General features: G+C 50.7%; 1 protein-coding gene across 1 annotated transcript in view; it reads right to left on the reverse strand.

Annotated features, from left to right (window-relative positions):
• Positions 1-11,196, reverse strand: part of IL1R2 (interleukin 1 receptor type 2) — a 35,975-nt gene extending 24,779 nt beyond the window's left edge. The window contains exon 1 of the mRNA XM_079940827.1: positions 11,176-11,196. Within this exon, the coding sequence (XP_079796953.1) occupies positions 11,176-11,189 (14 nt within the window). The 5' untranslated portion in view covers positions 11,190-11,196. The remainder of the gene's footprint in view (positions 1-11,175) is intronic.
• Positions 11,197-19,872: the final 8,676 nt, after the last annotated feature.

Below are 19,872 nucleotides of genomic sequence, written 5' to 3' on the forward strand. Positions count from 1 at the left end.
ATACCCTGAGAAAACCATAATTCAAAAAGTGTCATGTACCACAATGTTCATTGCAGCTCTATTTACAACAGCCAGGACATGGAAGCAACCTAAGTGTCCATCGATAGATGAATGGGTAAAGAAGGTGTGGCACATATATACAATGGAATATTACTCAGCCATAAAAAGGAATGAAACTGAGTTATTTGTGGTGAGGTGGATGGACCTAGAGACTGTCATACAGAGTAAAGTAAGTCAGAAAGAGAGAAACAAATACCGTATGCTAACACATATATATGGAATCTAAAAAAAAAAAAAAGGTCATGAAGAACCTAGGGGCAGGACAGGAATAAAGACACAGACGTAGAGAATGGACTTGAGGACACAGGGAGGGGGAAGGGTAAGCTGTGACAAAGTGAGAGAGTGGCATGGACATATATACACTACCAAACGTAAAATAGATAGCTAGTGGGAAGCAGCCGCATAGCACAGGGAGGTCAGCTCGGTGCTTTGTGACCACCTAGAGGGGTGGGATAGGGAGGGTGGGAGGGAGACACAAGAGGGAAGAGATATGGGGATATATGTATATGTATAACTGACTCACTTTTTTATACAGCAGAAACTAACATACCACTGTAAAGCAATTATACTCCAATAAGGATGTTAAAAAAAAAATCACCCTTTCCCAATGAACTTATCTATAAAACAGAAAGAGTCACAGATGTAGAAAACAAACTTATGGTTATCAGGAGACGGGAGGGATAAATTGGGAGATTGGGATTGACACACACTACTATATACAAAATAGATAACTAATAAGGACCTGCTGTACAGCGCAGGGAGCTCTGCTCAGTACTCTGTAATGACCTCTCAGGGAACAAAATCTAAAAAAGAGGGGATACATGTATATGTATAACTGATTCACTTTGCTGTACACCTGAAACTAAATCAACATTGTAAATCAACTCTACATCAATAATAATTTTTTTAAATAAAAAATAAATAAAATCACCCTTTCGCTGTCAAACCTTTTGAACTTGACCAGCTTCTGCCCCAGGAACCCTTAACCAAGAGATTCAGCAAATCAGCCCAGCTCACGCTCCGTCTCCGTCAGATCCTCCAGTCACACCTTGCATTCCCAGCGAGCCCAAGTCATTCAGAGCCCCCGGCGGGTTGGACCATCAAGCAAAGACCCTTCCGTCACCTTCCTCCTGCATCAGCCCCTCCCGCAGGCCAACCCCCAACAAGACCACTCCTCTAGCTCAGAACAGTCGCCGTCCTTCCCCAACAGGACAGACAGGGAAGCTCGATGCGTGAGACCCTCGGCAGCCACGGTACGAATCCACCAAGCTTCAAATTCTCCCAGCCTGATGTTTGTGTGACAGGGATTCATCGCTCTGAACAACTCCAGAGGGCAAAGGCCGTGGGTCTGGTAGAGCGTGTCAACCCCATCATAAACATGAAGCAACGGAAACCAACTCAGACACATTCAGTAGGTCACCCAAGGTCGCAGAGCTAATGGAATCGTCAAGTAGGATGTAAGCCTGAGTTTACGCAGTCCACATTCTCGGTACTGGTCCTCAGCCCTGCAGGAGCATCAGTACCTGGACCTAGAGGGGACTCCAGGAGCCATTAGGTTTAGCAGCCCACCCAAACCAGCATCCTCCATAGACGGCCACGCTTGCCCCTTGTAAGATGGACACTTGTAGTCTTGGAAACCACTCATGATCAGAAACTTCTGTCATTTTAGGATGCAGTTTCTCCTCCCCCTAAGTTCCACTCGCTGGCCAGATTCCCCCCTGGGGACAGCTCAGAAGAAGTCCTTCTGCATCTTCCAAGGGTCCTGAGGGTTAGGGAGTCTACACAGGAGAGCGCCGAGGGAACAACATGGCCCTCAGAGTCTGGCAGAGCGAGTGTCAATCCTCCCTTCCTTCTGGGCTAGGTGGAGGGTTCAGTGCCTCCGTGAGGCTCAGTCTGCTAGTCTGTAAAGTGGCTGCAGCGTGACGTGCATCACAGGAGGGCATCTGCTATATAAAGAGGGCAGCACGGTGCTGACGCGGAGAAAGCCCTCGACAACAGGTCGCTCTCTTCAGCATCTTCCAGAAGTAGACCCAGAATCTTGGGGAGGCAAGTAACTTGCTCAGGCGCACACATCTGGCAGACCTGAGTGAGAAGTCAGAGCTTCCACAGTCTGCATTCTGCCTCACTACAGCTAAAGGTCCATCACACAGCCAGAGAATGTTCTGGTGTCCTAGTCAACAGCACAGCTAATAGCTCACCAGGTGCTATTCTAGAGAGGTGTGCAACTTCACCTAAAGGAATCAATGAGCCCGTGTGCATACGCCCATATTATAGAAGTGTGCTTAAATTGCAAACACACAGTCATAAACACACACACACATTCGAGGCCTATTATGGGATGCTAATGCTTTCATTCAGACATCTTAGCACAAGAGTTGTTAAGCACACACAGAACGGGAGATTGAAGCTGGATTCCTGTCCTCACTTGACCATCAGCTATTGCTATGTGATCGTAGGCAAACCACTGAGCCACTTACCCAACCTGGGTCACAGTTTCTTCATCTCCAAAATAACGCTTTGGGCTGCCAGAAACTCCCAGGTCCCTCCCAGGTGTAAAATCCTAGGGTCAAGGTCAGTCTGAACTTGAGTTTAGGCTTCATTCCTGGGCACACCTTTAATTTCTAAAGCGCCAAGTCAGGGGCTCAGTCAGATAACCCCTGAATTGGATCAACCCACCAGCTTAAGGTCCCATAGCTAGCAACCGGCCAAACCAGGACTCAAGACTCCCGAGTTGTCCTGGGTACTGGAGTTTCAGCTCTGTGGGGCTGCTCACCGGGGAATGTTAACTAGTATCTGGACGCCCCGTGCTGGCGTAGGACAGGAGACTGGTTATGAGCAGATGCACACCCTTTGAAATCAATGTTGCTTTCAACCCTTGTAATCTGAGAGTAATAAATGTCGCAGACATTGAAATGATCAGTTATCCAGAAAACATGACCATCTAAAATATAACACAGATAAAAGAAACCAGGACAAAAAAATCCTGAACGGCTGAAAGATAGTCAATTTGATCCCGGCACCAAGTCATGCCTATTTGACTCACAGAAGAAATGTGAAGCTCTCTTGCAGAACCTGTCTCTTTATTCACATGAATGTGACTATTGCTTCTCAGAGGGGCAGATCGTATTTTGTAAAGATGGCCACAACAATATCTCCCTACTGTTTTCTGTTATGTGACCAGGCTACTCTGCCATCAAAAGTGGAGTCCAGGGACTTCCCTGGTGGTGCAGTAGTTAAGAATCTGCCTTCCAATGCAGGGGACACGGGTTCAATCCCTGGTCAGGGAACTGGATCCCGCATACCGTGGGGCAACTAAGCCCGCGCGCTCTGGCGCCCACGTGCCACAGCTAGAGAGCCCACGCACTGCAAGCACTGAACCGGCGTGCCACAACTAGAGAGAAGCCCGTGCGCTGCAAGGAAGAGCCTGTGCACCGCAATGAAAGATCCCACGTGCCACAAGTAAGACCTGACGCAGCCAAAATAAATAAATAAATATTTTTTTAAAAGGTGGAGTCCAACTTGTCAAGGGGTCCCTTGAATGTGGGCCAACTGTGACTTAAGTCTAACCAACAGAATGGTGCTGAGCGAACACTGAAGCTAAGTCAGAAAAGGCCACGCAGCTTCCACCCGGCTTCCTTGGGACGCTGGCTCTGGGAGACGCCAGTCACCGTGTGAATTGTCCAACTGCCCTGAGACCTGCTGGGAGGGAGGCTACATGTAGGGGGTCAGGCCGACCGTCCCAGCCCAGCCCCAGCCATATGAGTGAAGCATCTTAGGCTCCCCAGAGTGAAGCATCTTAGGCTCCCCAGACGAGTCCACTCACCAGCTGAGTACCACTGATTGATCTCAAGTGAAACACATGGAGCAAAAGAACTGCCTAGCTAAGCCCCTCTCAAATTCATGACCTGTGGAGTATGTGAGTTACAATAAAATGTTTGTCGTAAGCCACTCAATTCCGGGGCAGTTTGTTACGCAGTGATAGGTGACCAGAATGTTCTATCAGAAGCAGAGAAGAGGTAGCAAATCAGAAAGAGGGAGAGAGCTGATGTGGGAAAACACACCCACAAAGACGTGGCAGCCAATTACCCAATAACAGAGAAGAAAAACTACTGAGACAGATGCAAGAACCAAAGAGCACAGCCATCAGAGGCCTTTAAGAGCAGACACAAACGGTCCCCTCCACCTCTCTGTGTCCTACTGAGGGTATCCAGGTGTTCCAGCACAAAACAGGTGATGTCCGTAATGATCTCCCTGAATCGTGAAGAACAGTTGAAATTTTGCACAGGATCTTCTTTCTCGAGGATGCGACAGTGCGTAATGTATGTGATGAGGCTAACATGCTAATTACCTTCCAGTGTATTTCCCTGCTCATTGCCTCTGAGTCTTCAGCCACTATGGCCCCAAGAAAGGGGAAGAGCAAAGGCCTCCTTGGAAAGGAGAGAAGGAAGTGGATGTGACATAGGGGACGTCTAAGTAGGGAAAACGCGTTCTGCCCCCACTTCTGGGCTCAAAACCTGAGTGCAAAGAGACAGAGGGTAGAGAGAGGGGGAAGCTGAAAGCTGAGGGGCTTTTCCTCTGCTTTCAAATTAGGTCCCTAGAGGAATCCCACCAGGGTAAAGTAAGGAGCCATTGCCCAGATGGGGGCTCTGGGGAAGGATGGAGATAATGGCATGGCCTATTCAGGTAGAGGGATGCTAGGGTTAGCTCCCTGCTGGCCTCAGTTCTTTGCTGATTGGGAGGAGATTCAGATCTCCCCTGTGCTTCCAGTGGAGAAGGGGGGGCTAAACTGAGATCTGAGCTGATATGGGGCTGCCATGATGGACAGGTGACCTAGAGGATGCAGGACATCCAGTCCCTAAGGAGCAGTGTGGCCAACTGTGGAAACATGTCTTTACCAGTTGGCAAATAACCACCCACTTAAGCCCTGAACTCTCCACCCTCTACCTTTCCAGGGGCTCCCCTGAGATCCTCATGGTCTAGCAACGTAGGGTAGCACCTGTTCTGACTGGCTGGTACTCCTGCCGTGCGGGTTGGTAAATATTTGGGCTACCACCTGCACACGTGGCCAGTCTAAGCCAGGGGAGAAGTGAGGCCGTGGCCAAGGGATGCAGAGGACCGTGGAGCCAGCAAGGGGCACAGTGGGGCCACATCAGCCATTGCACCGGCTCTGCCTCCCCTGAAAGACCAGACCCCGGCTTTCCCAGCCAGGAACCGCAGCAGCCGATGTAGCAGGACACTGCGTGACCAGCCAGGTCCAGGGACACCTCCATGGAAACCCGTGAAGACCCCCCCAGGCCAGCGAGTGTGGGCCAGCCGCCCCCCCCCACCATGCCCTGGGGACATGGCTTCCCCAGGTCTCAGACTCCTTGCTAGAAGTAGGTGGCAAAGTCAGAAACTCTAAGAGACTGAGCATCTACCCGAAAGAGACCAAATAAATCCAAGAGAGGCAGAGCTGGACCAGCCTAGACTGGAACGACATGGGCCGGCAGCTTAAATCCCCCTTTCCTCCTGGAAGGAGGCCTCAGGAGCCAAACGAGATTCTTACTAGAGAAGTTATTAAAGGCACATTTTTGTGACATCGAGTTGTAGTGACTACAAATTTGCACCACGATACATATATTTTAGAAATAGTTCTTCCCAAAATTAAGTTGTCAGAACAGATGAGATTTTCTTTTTATGCTTTGAAAGATCATCTTTCACTCCCTGGAAAATATGTCCACCTGGAATGGCTCGTCCTCTGAGGGTCACAGAAGGCACAATTTTCCCCAGCCCTGGGCCCAACATGGCCACAAGAGCAGATAAAAAACCAAGAAAGCCAACCACGATAGGAAGCCCAAGCGATTTTGAGTCATAGGGTGTGGGGAAATCCCTGGGCACAGGAAACCCCAGTCATTAGCCTGAAGACATCCCAGACTGACTGGGTTTTCCACAGACCCAGAAAGTCCCATTAAGAAACGCTTTGCTCTTCCACAGATTTTCCACACCAGCACTTGTGTCAAAACAATCTGAGGCAGACAGGTAGTCTACAAAATTCTCTTTTGAAAATGGCCTCAGGTAGCTGTGAGGGGCCATCACGGTCTGACACAGCTGCCCCGAGACAGTGATGTGATGTGAGCGAGGTGATGGATTAAGCTACTGAGATGTTGTAGGTTATCGTTGCAGTGGAACCCGGAGCGTACATGCACAGCAATCAAAGAGAAGAATAAGGACACTGTGTTCGTTTTCTGTTGCCCTGGAGCAAAGGACCACAAACCCAGTGACTTGAAACCAAGCCCCGTTATTAGCTCCCATCACTGTGGGCCCAAGGTCGGCCTCTGCTTGGATGGACTCTGCTCCGGGTCCCACGGGTGGACATCAAAGCTTGGGGTCCTGTCCCATGTCCCTGGGGCCATGGTAGAATTCATCTCTTAGGTATTATACAACTGAGGTGCCCACTTTCTTGCTGGCTGTCAGCCAAGGCCACTCTCAGCAACTAGAGGCCACCACTGTTTCCTGCCCCGGGGCCCCCTCCATAAAACGGGACAGTTTGTTTCCTCAGGGCCAATCGACCACTTACTTCACATCTCTCTGACCTCCTGACTCTGACCCCTGGACCCTCTTTTAAAGAGCCCAGCTGGTTGTGCCGGGAACACCCAGGATGGTCTTCCTTTTGATTAACTTCACATCAACTGACCGGGGACCTAAAATACATCTGCAAAATTCCCTCGCCTTTGCTGTATAAGGTAACCTAATCATGGGAATGCCATCCCATCCTGTTTATATTACCCACCCTCATTCAAGGGGAGGGGCTGCACAAGGCATGCTCAGTGGGGGGCACCTTAAAATTCTGCCAACCACAGACAGTTAAGAAAACATGCTGATGAATACTAGCTCTAGAAAATTCAGGACACATCCAAAGCCATACATTGACTTCCTTGCTCCCAAGTAAGAAAACCTCGTCTCGAATATTCTAAAGCCTTCCTACTCAAAGTGTGGTCCCTGGACCAGAACCATGGACATCACTTGCGAGAAATGCAAAATCTCAGGCCCCACCCCAGAACTAGGGAATCAGAACCATCTGCTTTTTAACAAGACCCCCAGGTGATTTGAGAAGCATTGATCGTAAGGACTGGCTCATTCTTAAATAAAGTAGGCAGATACCCACGGGGACTAAAAGCGGGGACGCTATTAAATCCCTGTACCCGGATCACCCCAGCCCTCTCAGGGTGGTTCCTGAAATTTTGAGGTCAGAACCTCATAATCTGATGATGATGGTGATGGTGATGGTGATGATGGTGGTGGTGATGGTGATGATGATGATGGTGATGATGGTGATGATGGTGATGATGGTGATGGTGATGATGATGGTGATGACGGTGATGATGTGGTGGTGATGGTGATGATGACGGTGATGATGGTGGTGGTGATGATGATGGGGATGATGGTGAGGATGGTGAGGATGGTGAGGATGGTGAGGATAACTAACACTTATTGAACATCCACCATGTGCCAGGCACTGGGCAAAGTCTTGACATGCATGATTTCTTTTAATTTTCCCAATACTTTACAAACTAGATATTATTATTTTTGTTTTAGAGATAAAGACACTGAGCTCACAGAAGTTAAATAACTCCTCCAAGGAAATACAAATAGAAGTGATGGGGCCAGGACTCGGCCCTCATCCCTTTAACTTAGGGGTGATGTGATCAGATTGTCACAAAGAGTCAAAGCTAATCTGGGAATCACAAACTGGGGGTCACAGCCCTGTTCAACTTGTGGATATGCATTTTTTCAGCTTGGGTGGTGGTGTTATTTTTCACTGAATGTCTTTTCCGAGGGACAAACTCATTCCAGCGGGTCATAGGCCCTGTCACTCACAGCCTCACACATTTGACTTACTGCCTGGCCCCTGAATACACTCAGGTTAGCAATCCCCAGTTAAGTCCAAGCATTCTTAAATTTCCTCTTGACATTTCATGAAAAATTTGAGGGCTTCCCTGGTGGCACAGTGGTTGAGAGTCCGCCTGCCAATGCAGGGGACACGGGTTCGTGCCCCGGTCCGGGAAGATCCCACATGCTGCGGAGTGGCTGGGCCCGTGAGCCACAACTACTGAGCCTGTGCGTCTGGAGCCTGTGCTCCGAAACAAGAGAGGCCATGATAGTGAGAGGCCCGCGCCCCGCGATGAAGAGCGGCCCCCGCTCGCCGCAACTAGAGAAAGCCCTCGCACAGAAACGAAGACCCAACACAGCCAAAAATAAATATAAAAAATAAATAAATAAATAAATAAATAAAATTTGAGTGGAATACTTCCCAGAAATTCTTTAAAATAGCAAAGAACCCCTGTTCTCTAATCCATCCATTTCATCAGATGAATGAAACTAACGTCCAGAAACAAACTTCTATGTCCAAGTCACATAGCAAGACAATATCCTGGTTTTAAACTGGCCTCCTTTGGCCCACAATCAAGTGCCACAACTTACCTCGTGTGTTTAGGGAATTATTTGTGCTCAAAATGCAACAGAGGTTCTTAACTAACGTACGCTCCAGAAACGTTCAGATGGAGTTTCACACAGACTCTCATGATACTGATCAAATGCCCATTTATCTAACGAGAAGCATCAGATACATGACAGGTTTAGAACACAGGCTCTGCAGGGAGAAAGAAGTCCCTAAATAGTTTATAGAAGTGGAACAGGGAGGAGTATAAGAGGTAGAATAGAGCAGTGGATCCCAGCCCTAGCTGCACATCAGAATTGCCCGGGAAGCTTTAAAAACGACTGCTGCCTGGGCCCCAAACCCCCAAGTTCCTGACGTAATTGGTCCCAGGTACGGAGATTGTTTTTAAAGCTTTCCAGGTGATTTTAATGCTCAACCAGGTTAAGAACACCGGAGCAGGGACTCGAAGATTCTGGAAGACCAACATCGCCCCCATCACTATTTTTCCTGTGACCCCACCGGGTCTGGCTCATCAGCTGGTCACAGAAGCTTCCACGTCCCTTTCATCTTTTTGCTGCCTTCTCCCTTCCTTCTTTAAGCAGCAGTCCTTCATGGGTAGAGAGCAAAATTGGTGGGAAGCTGAGGTCTACTTTCAGACTCTGAGGTACTCATTTATTCCTGCTGATTTGCTTCTGGACATGAAACCTCCTCTCATCTCCTAAGGGAGTGTTTCTCCCAGACCAGTAGCCTCAGCATCACCTGGGAACCCATTCGAAGGGCAGGTCCTCAGCCCCTCCTGCCCTACATCTACTGAATCCAAAATTCCGAGTGGGCTCAGCCATCCATTTTAATAAATCCTTCAGGTGATGCTGACGCAGGCTGACGTCTGAGAACCACTGATTGGAGACAGTCACGATCAAGTGTCCCCATACAGAGAGCAGGTGATGGTGACATAAAAAGACCACCCGACACTATACACTCGCACTGCTCCAGCTGTGCTGTCACTAGACTCTGCCATCCTAGGGTCTGTGCGTCCTGATCACTCAGGTGTCGACTGTCAAACAATTGGGCTTTGAGGGTGCGGTAGGAGTGGGGATATTGAGGGGAAGGGCTGTGGCGGGTGTGGAAAGGTGGGGCGGCGTCCCGGGCCGGCTGGCAACAAATGGTGCGGGGACCATCCTCACAGTCCCACGACCCCGACCAAGCTCCCTTTCTTGCCTGTTACGATAACCACACAGGCTAGAAAGTGGAACATACAATTAAAATATGGGCAAACTGTCATGAGGTTTGAGGGGAAGTGCCCCTTCTACCGTGCATGTAGGAGGAGCCCCCCTTTTCGAGCTGGTGAAGAGGGACCCCCGCTCTCTTGGGGAGGGGGTGCTCAGGGAAGGGTGAGCGGGGTGGGGGTGCAGGATGGGCTGCCAGGAGGGATGCCCCAGCATCCCACCGCTGACATCGAGCTGCCGGAGGGACTCAGAAGGTCAAGTCACTCAACCGCCTCCGTTTACAGGAGAGGAAATCAGAAGGATGACAAGCCCCGAATAGCATCACACGGCATTAGGGAAGAATGGGACCAGGGGCTCCCGAGGGAGCTGGGCGCCAGGAAGAGGCACGGCCTCCAAAGGGGAGTGGGAGTCGAGAGGGAGGGCATCTAATACAGAGAGCAAGCTTTTTTTTTTCTCGGTCGGGCCGTGCGGCATGTGGGATCTTAGTTCCCCGACCAGGGATCGAACCCACACCCCCTGCGTTGGAAGCGCAGAGTCTTAACCGCTGGACCATTTAGGTAGCAACCCCGTGAGCCCAGCATTGCGCTAAGGCTCCGTGTGATTCGGATTCGTACGCCCTTCCCTCCACCTGTGAGCCTCGCCATCAGCACCACGGTTTACAGACGGGGAGACCGGGGCGCCGGGAGGGTGAAGATAAACTGCGTGGGTTACTTAATTATAATCGCGGGTGAAAATGATTTCTTTAAAGAATCGCACCCAGTTGTATTATTACTTCACAGGAATAAAGCAAGGGATAAAGATAAGCTTAACACTTCCTGGTGGTTGATTACTGGTGGACCATCTCTAGTCAGTGATACTTTTTCACTGGAGAGCAGGATTTTTAAAAGACAGTTACTATAGGAACAGGTGCGTGACATCACACAGCCAGTAACAGGCACAGCTGGACTGGAACCCGGACGCTTTAGCCTCTGGGACTCACACTTAGCCACACTCTGCCTGCTGCTCCTCCAAGACGGCTGTGAGGGTTGGTCACCAGCCAGCACGGGGAGCTCAGGCATTGGAAGTGTTTCTCGTACTTTAGAGAGCGTCCCACGATCCTTCCAAAGAGGAAAGCTTCTAAACTCAGTGGAAGTCTCAGAGGCACAGCCTCCCCTGAGCTGGACACAGACCCTCTCAGCAATTCCTTTCCTCTCACTGATTCCACAGCAGTTGTGCCGGTCACTTCCAATCAGAGAAGGTCCCTAGAAATCCTCCAATCCAGCCCCTTTTTTGACAGAGAAACTGAAGCCCCCAAAGGTCAAGGTCACTTTCACACAGGTGAAGAAGGTCACAGAGATGAGGAAAGTCACACGGAGGAGGCGCCGGGGGTCTGGAGCCATCAGGAAAGCCTCCTGAGGTGCCCTCCAGAAGTGATGGAGCCCAGGTGTCCTGACTCCCAGGTCAACCGCCCCCCCTGCCCTTGTCCCCTCTTACCTGCAGCTCTGCATCGTTCGCCTGGTGCTGTCTCCTGGGATGGCCGCCAGGCCTTTCACCTTCAGTGGGAGCTCAGCGGTCTGGCAGGAATTTATACGTCCAGGGATTTCCCAATCGGGCTTGTGTCACTCCTCCAACCGGGTGGCTGTGAACACACCTTTCCCCTCCTCACTGGGAGCGCCGTCTCAGCTGTAGCGCCGGCTGCGTGATCACTCAGATGGGGAAGTGACCAGAGAAACCCTGTGTAAGTTTCCCTATTTTTTGTGACTCGCTAGAAGTTACATACTTCCAGCTGTGAGGTGGTTTTAAAGTGATGTGTATTTTGCCCAACCACGGCCCCATTAAAGAGAAAAGGAGGACTCTGGGGCTTTAACCAGCGAGGTAGGTGCCGTTTCCCCCCCTCCCATGAAGTCCTTCTAGGGTTAGGAGACCCCTACTGCCAGTCTTACGTGATGTTTTAGTTGTTAGCAAAGGAAGGGGGTGATTCTCTAAGTATTTATTATAGTGTGTGGGATTTGGCTAACTGAATAGTTTAGGGATGGAAATTCATGTCTGTACAAAACCAGTGTCTCCTAACCACCCAGCAGCCCCAAAGGTGATACTGAATGTGCCTCTCCCCCTCAGGGAGCTCCCCGTGGAGCTAGAGAGGACGGAGCCCCAGGGGGTGAGCCTGGACCCCTGCTGTTGGATGGAAAGGAAGGACTTTTCCAAATGTCCTTAAAAATCCCTGTTACCAACCTTAATGACATCTTCTGTCTGATTTATTCAGATACTGAGGCTCTTACAGGTGAAAAGGCAGATACAGAAACTCTTTTAGAGAAATCTTAGGAATTTCATACCCAGAGCAAATGGCTCACAGTCAGAAGGGCCCGCCGGCATCAGTTTTATCCTTTTGCTAACAAGGAAGGTAACTTTCAAGGGTCACAACTCAGATGGATAAATAATATCTGAGAGAAACAATGCTGAAGCAAGATGGAAACCTAGAGATGGTCAAATCCATTCTCCAGTTTCAAGGAGATGAAACTGAGGCCCAGGCACATAGGGGGACCACAGGTGAGTTCACTGGATTAACTGAGTGTGTGTATAACTTCATGATGGGGTTCTTATGGAAGCTGGAAATACCCCCAAAAGGAGTTTATTGGGCAAAGAGTCAATGTTACCTTGTATCTGTGTTTATTCTTTTTCCAAGGACCAGTTGAAGGGGGAATATTTGTTTCTGTTCCATAATTTTGACATGGTAAGACTGAAGAGTGAGCTATACATCTGGGGTCAAGCCAAGGAAGTTTCAAGGGTGTGAATTCACCCGAGCAGGTAAATCTCACCAAATACCATCGTCATCCCAGGATGAAGGGCATGTCAATAACTGAGTCCTCTCCACACGGTCTCTGTAGTCCACCAAACACATTAATCCAGCTGACCTGCCTTGGTTGAGATCCTCGTCACTAAATAGCACAGGACAGCCCACATTAATAGAGCCAAAGAAAGGAAGTGAAATCGTGCCATGTGCCTTTGGCCCTGCTGAAGGGTAACTGCTGATCTTGTGATCCATGAAGAGGAATTTACATAACCTCAGCTTTTTCTGTGGGAAACCTTGATCCTCAAGCCGCGAGAATTGTTCGAATCTTTGAATCGTCCTTTCAATAACTAACGCCTCAGACTCACAGCCACCCAAGAACGAGTCCCCCGGCCTGCAGCAGTGCAGGCTGACCTCGGTTTACTGGGCTTCGCTTTATTGCCATTTGCAGATACTGCATTTATTACACATTGAAGGTTTGTGGCAACCGAGCTCTTTGCAAGCCTATTGGCATCATTTTTCCATTAGCGTTTGCTCACTTCGTGTCTGTTTCACATTTTGGTAATTCTCCAAATACTTCAACCATTTTCATTATTACTGTATTTGTGATGATGATCTGTGACCTTTGACATGATTGCAAAAAGGTTATGACACACTGAAGGCTCAGGTGATGGTTAGCATTTTTTAGCAATAAAGTATTTTTTAACTAAGGTATGTACTTTTTTACACATAATGCTATTGCATGCTCGATAGGTTACAGTAGAGTGTAAACATTACTTTTATATACATGGGGAAACCAAAAACTCCATGTGACTCACTTTATTGCGATATTCGCATTATTGTGGTGGCCTGGAACCGATCCTGCAATATCTCCAGGGCTACATTTTCTGCACCCTCCTTCCCCTCCAGGGCCTACACTGACCTGTTCCCACTGTCACCAGTGCATTGGTTCAATTTCTCCACCAACTGATGGGAAATAAACAAAGCACAGAATGTTCCGTAGTATCTCGAAATCCTCTGAGGTTTGAGGTGAAGGTCGCCCAGGATGTCTATTGCAAGGGTTGAAGCAATGAGTCTTCGTTTTTTAGACTCAGGAGGACTTTTCAAAGTCTGTCCTGGTTCAGAAATCAGCAGCAGCATCCTCTGAAAACCCCGTGTCAAGATTTCCACCCCCTTTCCTTCCTTGTGCTGTGGAGGCAGAGGGTGTGGGAGGTGAGACGGGAGCTGGCGGCCAGGACGGCGTGGGTTGGCCACTACGCCATGTATTACAGCGCGGGCTATTTGTCCCTGGTTTTATGGAATAACCTCTGTCTTATTATCCCCACAAGCCCACTCATACTTATCAGATCAGAGTTCTTTCATTTTGATTCAAGAAAATATGGTCATCGAACCTACAGAATCAATACAGCAATCAGACCCCATAAAACTGAGAATTCTAAGGCCTGCTCTCGTCAACAGGACAATTACAGAAAAAAACTTGGTCTTATTCACGGAGGCAGGAGAAAAATCATTCCCTTCTCATAAACGACTTACCAATTAGCAAACTAAAAAGGAAAATATCTACCACAAATGGGCTTCAGTCTCCTCAGCTGTAAAAAGAGAGGGCTGAGGTCAATGAGTTCTGTATTAGTTTCCTTTTGCTGCTGTAACAAATTACCACCAACAATGGCTTAAAACAATACCACCGGATCCTCTTACAGTTCTGGAGGTCAGAGGTCCGACATGGTCTCAAGGGGCTACAGTCAAGGTGTTGGCAGTGCTGAGGTCCTTCTGAAGGCTCCAGGGGACAATCCTTCTCTTACCTTTTCCACGTCCTAGAGTTTGTCCTCAATGCCCTGACTGCGGCCCCCAGCACATTGCCCTTTTTTCCCCCGGGCTTCCATCAGCACGTGGCCTTTTTTCTTTGACCTTCTTGCCTCCCTCCTAGGAGGACTCTCGTGACTCTATGTGGGGCCCCCCCGAATAATCCAGGATAGTCTTCCCACCTGAAAATCCACAACTTAATCACGCCTGTAAAACCCCTTTTGCCGTATAAGGTACCCAAACCACAGGTTCCAGGGGGGAGCCTGGTGTGCTTAGGGGACTGTTATATTCAGCCTTGACGAGCTCGAAGATTCCTTTCCCGTTCTCAGAGCCTGTGCCTGACGATGCTACAGAGTGTCGGGAATGGGTCTGCATAAGTGTGGACTGGAAGAGCGCAGTGCCCGCCACACCTCAAGGTCAAGGCTGTCTAGACGGCGTGGTGTAGAGAGCGTGCACAGAGATTCCAGAGCTGCAGGAGAGACTCTGTTTAGTATTCAGTTCTTTCCAGCTCCTCCTTGGCTTTCCTCCTCCTAACCCTGGTTCCAGTGAGAGACACCCGAAGGGATGAGAACTCTAACGGCCACTGCCCACTCTCCCCCATCCTGCCCACAGGGCCCGGGGCGTGGACAGAGGCCAGCTGGACGCTGGGCCCGTGTCGTGCCTACACCCCGTCCCCAGGGCACCCAGCCCCACCGAAGGCCGCAGAGCTCCCCATTCCCCCCACACACACGCACCGTTGCATCCTGCATCCACAAACCAAGCCCTCCCCTGCCGTGGGCTCCGGAGACTCCAGAAGGCTGCTCTGATTCGAGGTCCACTGTCCCTCTCTGTGCCCCTGCTTCCCTCTGCCTCATCCTCCACCTCTGGGCCGGGGACATGGGGCCGGTGCTGGGGACGTGGCCCATCCAAAAGAACAAACCTAGAAGCCAACCTCCCAGGGCACTGCCAGGCCACGCGTGGAGATGGGACCATGCCATCCATGGGTGGGAGGGGTGTAGAGACATTCCATTCCTTTAGAACGAGAAACAGCAACATTTCCTTGTCCTAGAGATTTGACTTCTATGAGAAGCAATGCAAGGATTATTCATGCTGATATCACTCTGCTGCAGAGAACCAGCCGCGTGTCCCATCACCGAGGGTGGCCAGGAAGACGTGCCTGCCAACGGTCCCCGCGGCTTCCCGTCTATCCAGACGGGAAGCGAGTTTCCGGATCTGGCCGCCCTCCCCACACCTCCCACCTCCTCCGGCCCTGATACCCCTCCAGCTTCTATAGAGGCCCTGCCCCCAGCTTCCACTAAGTCATGGGATGGTTCTCTGCTTTCTAATAATCTCAGTGACACACAGAACATTTGCTCAGCTGACACCCAAGCGCCATGCTTCTGGGAAGCAGTGATGGTTCCGGAATCACCCCGCCAGGCCCCAGATGCACCCACGGCCTTCTCATCCGTGTGTCATGTCATGTAAAAAACCGCACCTGGGCATGGGCGCCTGCCAACCCTCCCGACAGGCATGCAGACTTCAGGCTGAGCCAACTCCGATGTGTCATCTTCAGAACACTCCAGGCCCCCAGGGCAGGACGTCAAGGGCAGGCTCCACAGCATTTGGCTGCTGGGCTGAGGACCTCGGGTGAAGCGAATCACAAAGAGGAAGCGGGTTCCTCAATGTCCCGTCAGGGTCTGGCACTCCAGCTTTCACAGGAGGCACCATTCCGTGCGGTTCCCGGTCACCCCACCTCACCCAGCGCTCCCGGAGCTATTACACTTGCCCCAGGGAGCCTGTGTGGGATCAGTGACCTCACACGGCTGTAGCTGGCCTCAGTTCATGAACCGTGAGCAAGGGACAGCCCACCGGAGAGGAAAAGGAAGGGGACGGTCGCCCCTAACATGGCATGGGAGAGACCGGCTGAATCTGGAGGACAAGGGGCAGTGACACACCAATCCATAGTTTATGGACTGGACAGTGCTCTTAGGAAAGACACTGTAAAACGGATCTGAAGTTCAGAGCCAAGACCTCCCCTTTACTCCGCAAACCGCCCTGGATTAACCAAGTCTTTTATTAAGCACGTCTGTGTTCTAGCTTTGACGTCTGGGGCCTCGCTGACCCCTCCAAGGACTAGCCCGTTCCTAGAGATACCAAACGACTCACCCGTAAGTGTGCCTCTCAAACACAAACCAACCAGCCCGGAGCCCACACCCCAGCCTCCCTCAACTGCGTCCACTTCCATGCGTACAGTTCCCCATCTGGGGAGTCCGTTTCCCCCCCACTTAGAACGCCTTTAGAAGCATTCCCATCTCCTTTGGCTTGACAGAAGTGGATAAAAACAATTTTTTCTACATCCTGTCGGGGCGAACCCAGAGCTCAGCAAAGGGCAGACCAGTAAAGAAGGCAAAGCAAGAGCCCCCCAGCTGGAGAAAGGGGGGAGGCGGGACAGCAGGGGCAGGAAGCAGAAAGCCCTGGGTCAGCGAGAATCAGGGTGGCTGTGACGGAGCCCTGGGGCAGCAGTTCTCAAAGTGCGGCCCGGACAAAAGCAGCGCTTCCTGGCAGCTCGTTAGAAATGCAGATTCTGGGACTTCCCTGGCGGTCCAGTGGTTAGGACTCCGAGCTTCCAGCGCAGGGGGCACGGGTTCGATCCCTGGTCGGGGAACTAAGATCCCGCAAGCCACGTGGCACATCTGCCCCCCAAAAGAAGAAACAGAGATTCTAAGCTCCCACCTCAGAGCACTGAGTCAGAAACTAGAGGAGGAAGCAAACAACTCGGGTCTGACGAGCCCCCCACCCCCAGATGATTCTGATGTGGACAAAATGTGGGAAGGGCTATTCCAGTGGCTCTCACCTCTGAGTGCCCACGAGAGACGTCTGACAAATACCCACGCCAGGCCCCTCTCTCACCAATGAGACCCGGGGAGTGCAGGTGGGAGCCATGGGGCTGGCTCAGGCGATACTCTCAAGTTCCCCTGTGGTCTCTGGGCCGGCTGCCAGCACTGAGAGCTGCTGCCTGAGGCCTCGGGCCGCTCACCTCCTCCAGGGCCCTGACTTTGGCTGCTGCAGGGAGAAAACACAAACAAGTAAGAAAATTCCAAGGCTCACTCACAGAGGACAGGCCCTAAGGAAGACACAGGTGAGGCCTGGGTTTGCCAGGCTTCATCAAAGGGGCCTCGCAGACAACTGACCTTCCAGATCTAATGGCCAGCATCTACTCAGGTCAACCAGGGGAAGCTGACTTCAGTTCACAGCAACCAAGCTCAGAAAAGACCAAGGTCTGGGTCGGCAGCCCATTCATTCATATTCATGTCTCTAATATATTTTTGAAAACCTGCCCCAAGAACTCACATTCTAGTGGAGGAAAATGACAAAAATGAAGGAGTAAACAAAGGAGTGTCAATTTACCACAAGCGAGATGCTGAGGAACCAGTAACCGATGCTAAGGTCCTCCGCACAGGGGAATTCCCTCCACGAGGTAGGGTCAAAGGTCAATTCTTGCTGGATTCAGTCCCCGCCCACAGAGTCTGCGGCACCTCACCTTGCGATGTCTCGGGCTTGATCCAGCTACATTAAGGCAGTAAAAGTAGGGGCGTCAGTAGTGCTGGCAACTGAAACAGGACTAGGGTGACGTTTGTTCTGATCCCATCTGTATCCAAAAGGCTTGCTAAGTAAAAAACAAACAAAATTACAGCAAATACATGTTACTAACTTAGGAAAACTAGTCATGTACCATAAAGTGATGATGCATTGATAACAAGTCGTAATTATTTCTCTATTCAGAACACTCTGTTAGCCTGGGTCCACTTCCGGAGTGGACTTGACAGACTTGCCACGGCGTTAAATACCTGCCTTCTCCCACAACTTCAAGCTCATGTCTTTCTCAAAACAATGACTGAGAATCAAATAGGGCAGTAAATGGTCTCCTACCTGAATCACGGGTTCATGCCTTTCTTTCCAGCGTCTGAATGGAGAAGCAAGACCCCCTTCCCAAATACTCCAAGGAAGCACCCCTCACCCCACCAACGGCTCAAGAGGAAGATGACCCACAGGCGGCCTGACCACTCTCCCAGTGACTAAGAAGACAGTGTTAGGGTCACACACGGGCAGACATGCCCCCCTGACCTACCCTCCTGGGCCTATACCCAGAGGAGTCAGCCCAGGAAGGGGTGCAGAGGAATTCCACCTCCAGACTTTATGACAGCCCCGGGTGAGGGGGGAGAGGAATCCGCCGGGTGCTGTAGGATTCAATCAATCCGCTATTCATCCTCTGGGAATCTTAGAACCCCAGGGGCTCCACAGTCCCAAGTTCTGTCTCCTCCAGACCCTGAAAGACAGGAGGCAGCTGGACCATTCTAACAAGGCCCGAGGAGCCGCCCAAGCTTTGGGGCCATCTTGGGCCAAATTCTAGTAGAACCAAGCAAACTATGCATTGGGGCTTGTTCAGTCAGAACACCATGGGTTTTGCCCTTGTTCTTGGGTATCCATGGACCCACAGGTTGTTGGAGTGGGAAGACGCTTGGGGTCCCCCAGGGCACCCCCTCCCTTTGTAGATGAGGAAGCCCTGGTGGTGGGATTTCACCCGGTTAAAGACTAAGGGCTGAAGCCCTCCCCTGCTCCCCGATGAGTATCCAAGCCTCGCCAGCTTAGATGACAATTCTTTGAAAAAGCAGAAGGAGAAAGTCATTTTCCAGACCAGGCTCTGTGCTCTCCGGGTGCAATCAGCCACCCAGGGTGATGCTGGTCTCCCCGCCGGCCTCCCCCGGAGCCATCCCTGGGTCCAGACTGACTTTGGTTCCTAATCCAACTTACCACACCCTTGGTAAGCGTCTACACCACCTGCATCTCTGCGAGTGTGAAGAGGGGTCATGATCAGACCCACTCTCTCTCCCAGAGCACCTAAGCGCCTGACTCTATTCCAAGCACTTTATTTACATATTCACTTACTTAATCATCCCAACGGTCCTATGAGGTAAGTATTATGATGTACTAGCCGCCCTGTTCTGCAGATAAAGAAACTGAGGTATGCAGACGTCAAGTAACTTGTCAAAAGAGCGCAGGTTAGGAGTCGAATTCTCTTTTTCCAAAAAGACATGTTGGAGTCCCAACTCCCTCCGCCAACACCTCAGAATGTGACCTGAGCCGAAAACTGCATCTTTACCAAGGCAACCAAGTTAAAACGAGGTCCTTAGGGTGGACCCTAATCCAATATGATTGGCGTCCTTATAAAAAGGAGAAATTTGGACACAGAGATGGACACACAAGAGGGATGACAATGTGAAGACACACCAGTAGGAGACAGCTGTGTGAGTTCAATGACACACCTACAAGCTGAGGGATGCCAAGGATGGCTGGTGACACCAGAAGCCAGAAGAGGCAAAGACGGAGGCTCCCTGGAGTCACCAGAGGGAGCCTGAGCCTGTGGACACCTTGACCTGCGACTTCCAGCCACCAGAATTGTGACACCACTCAATGCCGTTGCTCTGAACCACCCGAGAGTAGTAGCTCACGTTGGAGCCGAACCTCCACCTTGGGCCCTGTGGTTCCGGAGCCCATGATCCCATCCCCACCGCCCAGGGAGGCTGGAAGGGCAGCTGCCAGTTCAGCGCCAGGAGGGACAC

Source organism: Stenella coeruleoalba, assembly GCF_951394435.1.
Source record: "Stenella coeruleoalba genome assembly, chromosome: 13".
Classification (NCBI taxonomy): domain Eukaryota; kingdom Metazoa; phylum Chordata; class Mammalia; order Artiodactyla; family Delphinidae; genus Stenella; species Stenella coeruleoalba.